Source organism: Glycine max, chromosome 15, assembly GCF_000004515.6.
Source record: "Glycine max cultivar Williams 82 chromosome 15, Glycine_max_v4.0, whole genome shotgun sequence".
In the NCBI taxonomy this organism is placed as follows: domain Eukaryota; kingdom Viridiplantae; phylum Streptophyta; class Magnoliopsida; order Fabales; family Fabaceae; genus Glycine; species Glycine max.
The window spans coordinates 48,607,779-48,622,759 of record NC_038251.2 but is presented as its reverse complement, the minus strand read 5'-3'; the positions used below and the strand labels follow the sequence as shown (position 1 = coordinate 48,622,759).

Sequence of the window (14,981 nt, the reverse complement as noted above, 5' to 3'; positions counted from 1 at the left end):
GGGGGATGTTGATTGATGGCTCTTGGGTAGAAAACCCTAACATGATTAAGGCTGAAGTCATGCAGCATTTTCAGAGTAGATTTTCTGAACCTCATCTACTCAGACCCAATCTAGATGGAATTTCTTTTAATGTCCTGACTCCAAACCAGAGAGATATGATGGTTGAGCCTTTTAAAGAGGAGGAGATATCTTCTGCAGTGTGGGCTTGTGGCAATGACAAAAGCCCAGGGCCAGATGGGTTTAATTTCATATTTATTAAGCATTTTTGGAATGAGCTGAAACCTAAGTTCTTAAGGTTTTTGGCAGAATTTCATGTGAATGCTGCTTTTCCTAAGGGCCTCAATTCATCATTCATTGCTCTTATCCCTAAGCTCAAGGATCCTCAACATATAAGTGATTTCAGACCCATATCCCTCATAGGTTGTGTCTACAAAATTATTGCTAAAGTCCTATCTAATAGGCTTAGTAAGGTCTTGAATCACCTTGTTGATGAAAGACAATCAACATTTGTTAAGGGCAGACACCACAGTATAAGTTATATATCAAACAAATTTATATGGAAGGCATTTGGAATATTTGTGACATACCAAACAAGTCCCCCAAACTCCAAAATAATTGCAAGAAGTGTCAGTAACTTGTTATGAACCTGTTTAATGCAAAATAATGAGATAGTGAGCTAAATTACTCACAATAACAGGATCCTTATCACTAGTAATCTCTACTGGTGCTCCAAGCAATCTATAGATTTAACAGAGACAAACTTCAACATGTTTCCTAAGTAAACTACAAATGAAAAAGAGACCAAGCTTACCTCGAACCCAAATAGTGACAATGGCAGTGAGATCTAACAAAATGGCACGAAACTTTAAGCTTTCCTCGTACCTCAATCAGCAATACTGCAACTGAAGACGTATTATTATTATTATTATTATCATCAATAAAACATGAACACCCACGAAAACTTAGCATAGACGAAGTTGACCTACGTACCTCGCGGAGAAAGCTTTGAGCTTTGAGCACCCACAACTGTTTCAGCACCCTAGTAGCAACAGTGTATGTTGGGTTTTCTTCGAGCCAGACTTCCAAGAACAGTGTAGGGGGTTCTGTGGGTTCAAGCGAGGACAATGTGGGTTTTCCGGCACTGTAGGGGGTTCTGTGGGTTAGAGCGAGGACAATGTGGGTTTTCCGACAGTGTATGGGGTTGTGTGGGTTCGAGCGAGGACAATGCGGGTGTCGAGGGAGCGGTTTCCGGCAGTTTTCAGGTGAGAGGAGAAAGAGAAGAGCGATTTCACGGTGACAAAGAGAATAGGGAGGGCAAGGTTTTCGAGCGCGTGCGGCTTGTGAAATCTCAATTTTTAACTTATAAACATAACAACATCGGTTTTTTATGGATAACCGATGTTAACCGATGTAAAAACCGATGTTAACATAAAATACATTACATCAGTTTTTTAACAAACCGATGTTACAATCAACTCATTAACATCGGCTTTCTCAAAACCGATGTTAACTCTATGAAGTTAACATCGGTTTTGCCGAAACCGATGTTACCATATTCATCTTAACATCATGTTAACATCGGTTTTTTAAATAACCGATGTTAACGTCAAGTAGTTAACCTTGGTTTTGTTGTAACCGATGTTAAGTAACTCCATTTAATTACGGAAATGTCACCACGCTTTCGTTAACATCGGTTTTATCAATAACCGATGTTAATAGGGCGATGTAGAAAGCCTTTTTTTTAGTAGTGAGGAAATGACAACATTAGCCTTTTCTTTTTGGTTGTGAACAATAACTCCATCATCATAGTTTAGGGAGTGGACCACATTGGATGCTTTCCTAGAAGTTATGGATGAGTGAAAAAATCTAGAATTTACATTGTCGTCTTTTAACCCTAAAATCTTGGCTCTTTTTCTCCAATAAGATTCTTCTTGAGCAATCAACGAATTTAGTTTCTCATGTAATTCTTCATAGCAAGAATTCACCAAGTAATATTTGGATTAGTACCACATAAGTACCAATTTTTTTTGTTGTAAAAAGTTGGATTCAATCCATCAAGGTCAGGGGATTTATCAGAATTGTTCATGTCATTTGACTGACGGGTGGCCTCAAGTTCTTGTCTAAAGGATTGGATTTGGTCATCATATTTCCTCCTCAATTTACAGTCCCAAGTGTTCATCTCCTCTGAGAAACTGTTGATCTTTGCTATGATGTCGTCTGATAAAGATTTAATCCATCCATGATGAACAATATCGTTCAACTCAGGTTCAAGAAGCCATAAATTCTCAAACTGCTTTTTTTATGGAAAAAGATGTTTTTAGTAGCATGAAGATGAAGCAAAATTGGAGAGTGATCAAACCTGACAGCAACAAAATTAGTTAGCTTGAAATTTGGGAAAAGGTCCATCCAATCAAAAGTAGCAAGACCTCTATCAAGTTTATCCTCTATAGCATCATGTTTTCCTTTACATTTTGCCCAGGTCATTTGAAAACCTTCCATGGAAAGGTCATAAAGGTTGCAGTCACAAATGACTTCTTGAAAACCCTAAATAAGCCAAGAAGGATGATTCATCAAACCAAACTTTTCATTATTTGATAGAAGATAGTTGAAGCCACTAAAAATGCACTAAGGGAGGGAGACGTCATTTGATAGGGTGTGAAGCAGGTTCCAAGAGAGAGGCCTCCACCTTTGCTAGTGGGATCAACTACAAAATAAGAATCAAAATTAACTTGTCTTCGTATTTCTTCAACATGGCTAGAGTGAAATAGGATTTCATAAAGGAGGAGAACATCAACATGGTACATTTAGACATGATCATAGAGAGTAGGAATTACTCATGGGTACATTTAGACATTTAGACATTTTTTCCTTATCTCCGGTGACATTTCTTTCTCGAAAAAAAAATAGGAGTTGTTAAATTTAAGCAATCAATGTATCTTTCTAATTATAAAATTATATATATATATATATATATATATATATATATATATATATAAATGGATAAAGATACCAAAATAAAGATATTTGAATTAACTTTTCACACCAAAGAAGCCTTAGCCGAATATTTTTTTAAACTGTTTACTAAAATATTTTTTAGTATTCATTTATTAACTAAAAGTGTAGTTATCTTAAATATTAAACATAAACTAAATCTGTGTGCGTGGCACGTATAACCTAACTTTTCTCTAAGGAACGTATAACCTAACAAAATTATTACGCCAACTCATCACTTGTATTTTGAAAAGAAAATTAATGCAGTACCAATTACGATCACCTAGTAATCGATTAGAGCAGAGACTCATAAAAAATCAGATATGGTCTCAACTAAATTGTGTAATCAATTATGATTAATTGGTAATCAATTAAACCGAAACTAGAATCTCTCTCTAAGCTACAAACTCTTGTGTAATTGATTACGATCAACCTTGTAATCGATTAAAATAGAGAATTTTATGCACTGAAGAAGTTTATAACTTTAGAAACAATCTTCCTGTCTCTACATGATAATGCATGATGTACATATGAAAAAATGGAAAGTGAGATGCAATAATCAATACAAATGTCACTCAAAGAGTTGGGCATATAAAAAGAAAAAACTTCTTCAAGCTCCAAAGCTTAGTCTTCATGTTGTTCCCCCTATCTCTAAAATTTACCCCACATCATTGTTAGCATCTCATAAATGATTATGAAACACAACAAAAACAAGATTAATATCTATAAAACCATTCCATGTAAACAACAGCATGGGAACCAACTCTAGGATGACATAACTAGCAACAATTTTGTAACTCAGATAATTTTTAATAAGATAAAGTCAGTTGAAAGGAAATCTGAAATAGATCTCCCGAATTGGAAGAAACAAAAGACAATACAAGGAGAGAGATGAAGAAAATAGACCTCGCATGCAATCGATGGCAAAGGACTCAAAATCCTCAACCTGACTTCAAGTGGGAGAGTAGAGCGATAGAGGGGAATGGTGGGAGTAGAAACGACGTCGTTGGACGAGGACAAAGAGTTTCTGTGAAATGAGTTTCGCTGGCGTGGCCACCTTCTTCTTCATCTTCTTCTCGGTGGCCACATGCAGGGGCTTGGTGTTAATTTTGGACAACTTACTAACGGCTTCGTTTGAGACCTCTTGGATACTGCTCCCCATGATGCTATTGATCCCTTCTTTGATTTCCTCATCGAGAATCAATTCCGTGTAAAGGCTCTTTTCTCTTGCACGATGAAGCTTATTATTATTCTCCTTCTCCTGCTGGCTCACCACTTTGGACCTCTCCATGATGGCTATGGCTATTGAAGTGTTTAAAAAGGAACTAACATTTGTTTTGTTTAAAAACCGATGTTATCTACTCATTTCACAAAATCGATTTTCAAAAACCAATGTTGTTAGTAATTACTTAACATTAGTTTTTTCAAAAATTGGTGTTAACATTATACTAACAACATTTCAAAAAAACCGATGTTAAGTAATTACTAACAACATCGATTTTTTGAAAATCGATGTTAAGAAGCTCCAGTTATTTACATAAATGCCACTATGTACAATTTAACATTGGTTTTTCTTGTAACCAATGTTAAATTGACGATGTTGAACGTATATTTTGTAGTAGTGTACGTCAATGCACTTTAGGCCGTTGATTGTCGTCAATGCTATCTCGACCACCACTTTTCTAGCACAAGTTCTAGATGTTTATTTGTGAATTGTTGATGGGTTGATGATTCGTGATGCGTTGTGCAATTGATTTGTTTATATTTATTAATAAAAAACTAAAATGAGAAACACATACATTAATATATTTGCTACAAGAAAAATACATACATTATTTTTATAGTAAACAAACACTTACATTGAAATCAAAATAACATGAAAATAAAAATTTCAATAAAGATAAATTGTAATCTCTACATAATGTCATTCAAGTTTCATTGTTTTGTCAAACAATTTTTTTCATAAGGTCCCAAAGACTGCATTAGGACTTTGATTTGATTTCAACACACATGAGGTTAGGATTTTCTATGAATATAGAAAACATTGTGTGCACATCCTCATTGTTTACGAGTTTCCACGCCTTATATTCAATATTTCCATCAACATTGGATATAGGCCATTGATAATAGATGTCACTTACTTGTTTGTTGTGCAAACATGGTGTAATCTTACCCTGGATGGCTTGCATTAAGGCCTCAAGTGTCATGTCTTGATGAAGGCAAACTAACCTTGTGTTATCATTGACAAACAATGTGGATCCACGCTCGGTTGTAATTGTTTGGCCGTTGTAATATACAAAAGCTCAAACATCAAATGAACTCATTTAAATAAAGAAGAGTTGATGCAACGCTCAGTTAATTGATGTTATGAATATAGACTATAGGCTAATGATATTATGCGGAAGGTAATACCTATGCCAGTAATATTTATAGGCAAAAATCCTTTAAAAAAAAGCTTTAATCCAATGATAGAAAAATTAACAAAGGATTGTCATTGTTGCCAACAAAATCAACAGCTAAGATAAAACCAAATCTTATAATCATTGTCACTTGTACCAATAAAAGTAACAGACATGATACTAACAATATTTTTTCAATTAACTAAATGCGGAAAGTTAAAAGTAATCCCCGTAGTGGTGTCTAGTTCCACATTGTTGTTGTCGTCTCTTATTATGTAGAGGATTTTGGCAGGGTTGTTGTTGTTGTCGTGTTGCATTTTGTCGATTGTCAACAATTTCTTGATATGATTCGTCCACATCTTGACTAATACTTAAATGACGACGGAGTAAAACTATCAAATGTTGCATGCAAGAAGAATTGCTAGCATCATTAAGATGATATGATGAGTATTTAGCGGAGTACATATTTTGCATGTATGTATGAGTTGACTCTGGCATTCCAAGGTTTGCACCAAACAAATTGGTAACAAATTCTTTAGGAGCTGATACAAATGAGTGTGAACAATTGTCAATATTTGACTATGGTTGTTGTTGAAATACAGAGAATGCAAATGAATGATGAGGTGGCTCAAAATCTTTATTGAGCACGATGCTAGGATTGGAGGTGTTCTCCTCCTTCGTGCACGTTGTTGTGATTTCATTTGATGTGTTTCAACACTTGTGTTACCAACCCCATGTCAACTGTAACCTGTGGCCTTTGCATAGTCATGAAAGATATCAAATTTTTAAAATACCATTCCATGTATTCACGAGTTTGTGATGGAAGACCATGAATATGCTATCCCACTATTCCCATTTAGTTTTATTCATTTCATAATTCAATCTACCTTGCACGCTTTTCTCCCCAATTTTTGTCCATGTGTTGTACCATGCCCATCTTATTTACTAATGGAAATGTTTTGGAGGTATTTTACTATGCCCCAAGGTAGTTTTGGTGCACCACATCAAAGTCTTTGCTCTATTATCAGAAAAACATAAGAATTAGAAAGAAAAAAAATTAGTAGTTCTTTTAGTTACTAACCCATTGTTTAATTCAGAGTAATAAGGAAATAAAATAAAAATAAATTTAATAAAAATACCAAAACTTTCACTATTTGTTTAAAAAAAATAAGGAAAAAATGTTAAACCCACGAGGGAAGAAAAAAAAACGCTCCCTCAAATTACATGAAATAAGAGGGAGAAAATACCTCTTTTCATTTTTTTTAGCCTCTTAAAAATCAAATAGTTTTTTATAACAAATTTAAAAAATACATCTAAGAAAAAATAATGTAATAAAAGGTTACAAGTTTTTAAAATTTAAATATTTTTTTGATATAAAAATATTTTTCATTCAATTTATTTATTTCCACCAATACTAAGGTCAGCCAATCTTCTAAGTATGATACGAGATCCAGTACCTTTATAGTGAGTAACAATTGATTGTCACTTCCCTTGTTTATATGATGCCCTCCCCCCACTCGAGTTCTAACTAACCATGGATGGAATCAATCTCTACTAATGTTTTGATGTCTTCTTTTTATGATGATGCTCTTCTCGCTGGGAACAGTCCTTACGAGACCAATCTCCATAAACTTTGTCATTTTCATTCTCATGGTATTTATACTCATCCTGAAGACCTGATCTTCTTCTGTGTCTTGACCTTTTCCTAGAGTAATAATCATGTTGTGTTTCCATCTCTCCTCTACCAAGCAAATCTTTGTCGGATTCAGAAGCATCACCGCCACCCTGATTGTTTTTTTTTTTTGCTAATATGGTGCCTTTTCTCATCTCTGCTCCACTTTCTTGAGTTTCTTCCTTCTCTGCCAAGCTGTTTTTCATTGACCCTACTATCCCATTCCACATCAGAATCTTCTTCATGGCTTCTACTATTCAGAGTGTATACATGGTGCCTTTCCCTATTTTCCTCCTTTTCTAACCATTCCCAGTCAGAATCCGAATCGGAATCAGGAGTTCTGCCTCTGGATTTCCTTTTAAAGTTGGCATTCCAATCCTTATCAGGAGTTCTATGCTTTGTTTCATCTTGCTGTTTTCTTCTACCTTAATGGCCACATTTTAACTGATCCGTCGTCTCCCTAGATCTTGACCTTCTTCTAGAGTGGTAACTTCTAAGAGAACAAGTATAAATTCACATGAAAAAATATACAGAAATATTGACATAATTAAACAAAAAATTATAAAAATAAATAAATCAAGACATGGAACAACTCAAACTTCCATCTGAAGAAAATTATTTCAAGTTTTATTTTCTTCACATCAACAAATTTTATTAGCCACAAAACTGTAGCTGTTTCCCTAAACGCAGCAAAACTGCACAACATCAATCACAAACATTCAGCCCTGTTCTCCATCATGCTAAAATTTACCACAAATTTGCTTGATATACAATCATCTACATAGGTTACAATTTAACCAGTAACCAATTTAATCAATCATATGTCATGTAATGAGGAACGAAAAAGTGAAAGTGCACCTGTCAGAATCTGTTTTTGACAAACTCAAATTTCCTTGCTCCCTTGAAGTCTCATAATCATCAGAAAAACCAAATAAAGTGATCATCTTTTTTACCCAAAATTTCGGGGGAGGTTTGTCAGAATCAGCCCATTCATAGTCTCCGCCAGGATTACGAAAACAGTGGATAAAATTGCATGCTGTTCCATGAGAACAAGTCTGTTAAGATGCACAAGAAAGGAACACCATTGTGACTTTGTGAGCATGATTCATCAATGCCAAACATTTTCTAACATCTTTTACAAAGTTAGAAGCTTCAGTTGAAACCAACCAAGAGTTTATATGATCTGCACAAATGAAACCCAGCAGCACTTGGTTGTATCCAAAAGACAAAATATAAGAATATAAGATAGTAGTCAACATCATCAATATAATTGTATACCTTGAAACCTGATTTCATATACTCGCCACATATGGCAACCTTCCATCTTGTTAAGTTAACAAATTGACAACTTACCTGCCATAAATCATAGCCAGATGAGAATAATGAGAAAAACATATGAACAACGTCAAGCAATTCAAGTCTTCTGCACTTGATCGTAAAACATCTGTGAACCAAAACAACCATCCTTTGGAAAAACTCACTCTGAACTTTAAACCTGACATAAGCTTTCAGTATAGAGCTGAACTTTCTCTGCCACGTTATAACCTAAATATGCTACACCTTTAACCAGTTTTACATCAAACATTTTTCAGACTTTCCTCCAATATAACATGAGTTACAGGACATCAATTAAAAAAACCACTAGATGGATACGTTACTGAACACAGTACAGATGAAGTCCAAAGAAAACATCATAAGGCACATGAATTACTATCATACTAGGAGCTTTCTCGAAATTCATACAATCATACTTGCAGCATTAAAGATATTCATTTGGTACAAACAAGACATAGAAATGCAATACCTGTTTCCCAGCAAAGTAGCGACCATTCACCGAGTTATAAGCAAGCAGAGCAGAATCAAGAGATTTATACTGTACATAGACATTTCCTCGCCAGTGAAATGAACCATTTTTACACACCTGACAGGGATATATAGATAATATGATCAATACCATGAGATACAAGAAATTATATAAGTAGGAAGTGCAGGAAATCAAAGAGACAATGACTCAGATCTTCAAAATGTTTTCACATGAACTTCCATTTTGGTTTTCAAAATATTGTTCTTCTATTGCTCACAAAAAGGAAAAAAAACTATATCCCATTTTTGGCTTACTTTTAAATCACAGTTATCAATTCATGTAGTGGCAGAGTAGCTGACCCTGAAATGGCTATAATAGGATGGTGCACAGCAGAAAGGTTGCAATGGTAAAATTTTGGATACAAGGTAAATATTTTATATTTGAATACTATACATGCTCGAATATACAAAATTATTCAAAATGAAAGACATTCATTAATAATAAGAAAAAAATAACGGCAGATAACAAAATGAAAGGAAAGAGAAAAGAGGATAGTTAGCAAAGGTGAGCATAAAATGTTATCCAACCAAAGCCAACAAATACGAGAAGGGAAAACAGAGAGAGAGGGAGAGAGAGAAATACAGGTTGGATCAGTTTACAGCTTAAACGGATTAAAAAAATTGGTTTAAAATGGGGACATCTAGGTTGGCTTTGAGTTTCTCAAATGTGTTTCATCGGTACCCGAACCACATATATGAAGAACAGAAGAAGAGCCCAGAAGCAGTTCTAATGAAGATAGTAAGACCAGGAAAATAACTCGAGCTTTGGGTACATGACAGTGATTGTTGCGCGGTCTGTGTGGTATGACAAGTGTTAAGCCTCAAGGCTGTGACCCTGCATGGATAGTCATGCGATTCATATGATCTGACACCATGCCTTGACTGTTGAAAGTTGAAACAATTAGAACCATTGGATTCTTTTGTTTAAGATCTTGATGGTGAATTTAGGGTGCAGAATTTTTATAGTTCATGTGTTATATTGGCAAGTTTTACATTGGTTGCCAATGGCCTAACACAACCCTCCTCCTTTGATAGAACTTTTAAAGTTAGATGGTATATTTTAACTTATAAATTGCATCTCAGAGCTCAAGAAACTCCCCTTGTATAACCACATTGACGAGAAACTGAAAGCATGATTCAGCAGGTCATATCACATCACAATTTAATGAAATAAAATTTCAAAATTGAAGAAACGAAAAAGGGGAAAGAAAGCAAGGGACCCAAACACATTTTCTTCTCCTTTCTCAGGTAACTTGTCATTTTCTCAAAGCCTAACTCTTATCTTCTAGTTCTCCATATTACATTTTCTTCATCTCTTGGTTTCAGTCCAATCCGCCAAAGCCAACCTTGAAACTATCTGTCAGAGCAATCCAAGCCATCCAAACCTAGGAATGCCTCCATTGTATCTTTTCAAATTCATCTTTAACATCATCATGTGTTAAACCAAACCTGACCTCCTTGCTACCCTACAGGAGCTATGCAGGCAACAATCCATTCAGTCTGTTTAAACCTGCCTGAGTTACACAACCCCGGCTAACCCAAATGAACTGTGTGGTCAGAAACAGGCCAAATACTACAGCCTTCGGGTTGCTTAGGTTTAGGCTTTGTAGGCCCAAAACCGACTGATGATCACTCCTGATAGTTAGAAAGTAGGAACAGGAATGGCCAGAAAATACAGAGGACAGGGCAACACTGACAAAGGTCAGCGATAGCTGGAAACTGTTGCTAGAGAAAGATGGGTGTTGACGAGAGTGAATGTGCTCAAGTAAGTGTGGGAAAATTAGGGGTTCATTTGAAAGTTGAAACCTCAGATTCAATGGAAGAGGGGTTAGATCACAATATTACCCGCCTCCCCATGAAAAGCCCTAGGTGATAATTACAGGGCTAGATTAGGGTTCTAGCACCTGGTCACAGATGCCCTTGCAACTCCTGCAAATTGCCACAATTTCACTTGCTACCATGATCACTATTTAAAACCGTGATGCTATTTGAGTTCCATAGCCCAAGAGCTGGTCTGCAACACCATCCCACTATAGCATGCTATTGACAACTACGTTTTCAATAAGCCCATAATATAGCTAGATATAAACAATCATCAATTAGCATTTGTAATATTTCCAAGAGAACCCATAAAATTTTATTTGAAGATATTGAAAATTACACTAAGGCCAAAATTAAATGAGAAATATATTTTCTAATTTTCACAAGTAAAACTTACACACACACACACACACATGGTATGGTAGTAAAAACGAACCTTGAAGTTCACAACTTCCCCAAACTTCAGGAACTCTGTGTGAACATCCTCGTAAAATTCTTCAAAACAGCGTTCAACCTCTTCATCTTTATACTGAAAAAGGGGTTAAACAGGTCAAACAAGATATTTATATATTTAAATATAACACTACCTCTAGCCAATTTCAGCTTTCTCTATAGTGCATAAGGGAACAAAAAGATGCTACATAGTTTGGCTTATGACATATGGGAAGAAGTATATTATTGGAAATCAAAAAGAAGAAATAACATTGAAAAAAAAAAAAACAAAGAAAGTGCACCTTCATTGGATAGCAGTGAAAGTAACAGCTTTATAAAGAGTGTTGGCAGGCAGAACATAAAAGAGAAGCCAAAAAGAAAATCCTCTACCATAACAGTTGCATTCACACAAACTGATTTAGAAATCCTAACACTCTACTCCAATCCAATGCAAGCATAGGAAATCTGCATATAATCTTTTCTTCATTCTTATCTCCAAAACCTCTGCACACTACTCCTAAGCCCAAAGGAAAGGCCTGAAGTATTCCAACAACTAGAGTACTAGTTTCATCTAAAGTGACGTGATTGATCATTCATCTCGGTTGGTGTTGATGCAGGAAAAAAATATTTAAAAAAATCACAATAGCAATGTATTTTAAGAACCACTGACTGAATCAACATTTTTAAGGTCTTGCTGTCGCAATCCGAAACCCTTTGAAGGTCATGAACATTAATCTGCAACATAGCACCATAAGCCAAGACTTGGATGACGCCTGATAACTACTTATGGTTAAGGAGCAAGAACATGTAAATTATTAGAGTTATGAGATTTTGGAAGTTCTAACAAAGATTTGGGGGGAAAAGTGTTTTAAAATATTCAGTGAATCTGTTAAAATGTTATGCTGACATAGTATTAATTGCAACATCATAGGAAACAAAAATCTTCCCCTCCTACATGAAAAAATAAATTAATAAATACATCACAAAAGTATGGTTCTAATGGTATTATGAGTAAAGGACTCATAGTAAATAAAAATCAACGAAAAGGGGAGGGGGGGAATAGTCAAATGAAGCTAATTGAAAGAAATGGATTAAGTGACTATCAAGGGGGGAGGGGATCAATATTAATAGGTTATTTTCCAGGCTGAGCAAGTAGGATACAACAGCTAATATCGTTAACTTTGACCAACCAAGGCCAAATCATAAGCCTACAGCAAAATGAATCTTGCAATGAATCCCTGATTATTAAGTCAAAGAATTGAACTGAATACGCTCCTTTCACAAGGACAAAAATATCAGATGAAGCAACTGCATGAATTTTTCAATCAAGAAAAATGAAATTAAGGAACTAAAACAATACCAACTTCCTGTACATAAGATGTAAGGGGGGTGACCGGAAGAGTTAACAATAACAAGATGAACCACAGAGAGAATTCGATACTTTGAATTGGATTTATTTTGATTATTAAATTAATAGTTGAAGGGTGTGAGATGTAGATTAAAGATGTAAAAGGTTTTGTTATCGTGTTATTATTAAGAAAAAAGAGCATTGCATAAGCATTGATGATTGATGTGAATAAGTAATAGTAAAGGTGATGAAGTCATGAAGAGGATACATATACAATGAAGCAAGTGAACAGACCTCAAGGCCCTCATCTTGGTCCCGATCGCAAGCAAGGCCAGGACCGTTATACATATTTTTGATAAGAAAAGTGGACGACTTATCAGGGTAAAAATGGACTCTGCTACAGCGTATGCCAAAACAACATGCTCCTGTTTTTAGATGAAAAGGGCAATGAGCTTTATCCTGGCATGGAAATAAATGCCAAAAAGCAATGAGTGAGTCTGAAGAAGAAATGAGGATTATTCATTGAAATGAAATGTTACCTGTTCAGTTCCGAAATTGGGTATTTGTTGAGCAACATTCTCGAGCGTCGAATCCGGGGGTAAGGGATTGGATGTAGGTCTATTATCCTCCTGCTGCAAAGGATGATAATCAATGATGAATGGCTGGCACACAGTCAGATGAATGCATGTAGTACATAACAAATTATGGGGGGTAATGGATTGGATGTCGAATTCGATTCTAGAGCATGTTTGGAATCCGTCAGCAAAATTACTTTTGAGGCAAAAGTAATTTTGCCAACAGCTCAGGACCCTTGCATTTGCATTCATTTGCCTTTTATCCGTTGCATTTACCTTGGAACATGTATCGTCACAGCATTTCCAACTGCAAACAAAACATGCACTATAACATTACCTGGTGGTCGTTTTGATTAGTCTCATTAGGCTTTGGCTTGTCCTTGTCGGTAACCCTAACTCTGAGTTGTTTCTTCTTGAAGATGATCTCATTTCCTTGCCAAATGATCTCTGGAGGGCCTTCTTCCTCCACGCAATCGAATTCATCGTCCTCGTCTTCTTCTTCTCGTTGTTGTTGGTGCTGCTGCTGCTGTTGTTTTCGGGCAATAACCGTGTCCATCCACTCCTTCTCTCTCTCCTGGAAGAGGATCATGTCCCTCTGCATCCTCTCAGCCTCCTGCTGCTCCAGCAACTGCATTTGCCTCTGCTCCTCGGGGTCGATCAGGCGCTCTTCTTCCTCCCGCCGCTCCCTCTCCGAGGCCTCCTTCCTTGCCTGCTTCCGCTTCATTTTCTTCATTGCCTTCCTCTTCTCCTCTCGACTCATACTCTTACTTCTTCCATCAAATCCTTCTCCTCCATTCCTATCTTCTCTTCACCCTCACTAGAGTAAATTAAAAAAAATTAAAAAATTAGAAGATTATCTTCTTCCATCAAAACCTTCTCTTCCATTCCTATCTTCTCTTCAGCCTTACCAGAGTAGATTAAAAAAATTTTTAAAAAAATTAGAAGATTATAATAAGCAGCCTTGAGAGGATAAATATGACCTAGTTTAAATGGATCCAGCTTGTATATTTTTTGTTGACTATAATTAAGTCTCTTTAGGACCTAATGTATAATGCTATTGATAGGCTAAACTTGAAGAACTTGTACAATATTAACTATTGATTCAACTATCCATTTTTGTTCATTGTTGGCTTTTAATTTCATAAAAAAGAAAATGATTTTTTTACTAATACTTGTAGATTCTACTCTACTCACTGGTTTATTTTATGTTGTAAGAAAATATAAATAAAATTTGTTAGAGGCAAAGAAATCGCTTATAGGAAAGGTGAATAGAGAAGAGCAAAACCTGTGAGAGACGCGATTGTGCTGATTTACAAAAGGGGGTGGTGAGGGTGAGGGTCGACGACGGCCATTATCACCGTCCACCGCCATAAGCATAGCATATGAAAATTCATATGCATTGTGGTGATTTACAAAATACGTCTCTTGTTTTTGAAAAAATGCAATTATGATCTGTTTCTTTAGTTTAAATTTAGTCAGAAACTTAATATTAAATTAAAAATTCATATAATATAATTTATATTTATAAAATCCTATTTAAATTATTTTATCATATCTTACGTTAATTTAAAATTAGATTTATATGTTCTTAATTCTTTAATTACAATATATTTTTTATTTTAATCATCTAAATTAAAAATTATTTTTTTAATCTTTCAAATTTATAAAATATTTGTATAGTCCATCTTCACATAATGCATGTGAAACAAGTAATATAAAGTTCATGGTCTGCAAGAATCAAATCCTTTTTTATCTCCCCTACGGAAGAAGCCTCTTTTCCTCCATGCCACCACCCTTGAAGCATATAGTTGTTTAGAGTTTAAACCCTAATCTAGCTCAATGGACATATATTGAGTGTTTCTCATCATGTGGCAAGACAG

General features: G+C 35.4%; 1 protein-coding gene across 7 annotated transcripts; it reads right to left on the bottom strand.

Annotated features, from left to right (window-relative positions):
• Positions 1–5,508: 5,508 nt before the first annotated feature.
• On the bottom strand, positions 5,509–14,522 carry LOC100794145 (zinc finger CCCH domain-containing protein 5). 7 transcript variants are annotated; one of them, XR_418580.4, is made up of 9 exons: positions 13,439–14,163; positions 13,066–13,158; positions 12,821–12,985; positions 11,183–11,275; positions 8,867–8,983; positions 8,341–8,415; positions 7,921–8,117; positions 6,848–7,555; positions 5,509–6,408 (listed from the first exon to the last, which is right to left on the bottom strand). XR_418580.4 is itself a non-coding variant. In XM_041009482.1 (9 exons), the coding sequence occupies exons 2-9, from the start codon at positions 13,859–13,861 to the stop codon at positions 7,489–7,491; spliced, it is 1,230 nt and encodes a 409-aa protein (XP_040865416.1). In that variant the 5' UTR covers positions 13,862–13,918; positions 14,387–14,522; the 3' UTR covers positions 6,830–7,488. The 7 variants fall into 7 exon arrangements, 5 of the variants coding, with proteins under 5 accessions (XP_040865416.1, XP_006598144.1, XP_006598143.1 ...); XM_041009482.1 differs by lacking the exon at positions 5,509–6,408 and adding an exon at positions 14,387–14,522 and having other exon boundaries at positions 6,830–7,555; positions 13,439–13,918; XM_006598081.4 differs by lacking the exon at positions 5,509–6,408 and having other exon boundaries at positions 6,830–7,555; positions 13,066–13,155; positions 13,439–14,167.
• Between the last annotated feature and the right edge of the window lie 459 nt (positions 14,523–14,981).

Coding starts and splice junctions, on each gene's coding strand:
- LOC100794145 (XM_041009482.1), bottom strand. CDS start 13,861: ATGAGTCGAGAGGAGAAGAGGAAGGCAATGAAGAAAATGAAGCGGAAG. Junction 8,984..11,182: donor GGGAAGTTGTGAACTTCAAG/GTTCGTTTTTAC, acceptor TATCCCTGTCAG/GTGTGTAAAAATGGTTCATT. Junction 7,556..7,920: donor TCAAAAACAGATTCTGACAG/GTGCACTTTCAC, acceptor TTGTTCTCTTAG/AAGTTACCACTCTAGAAGAA.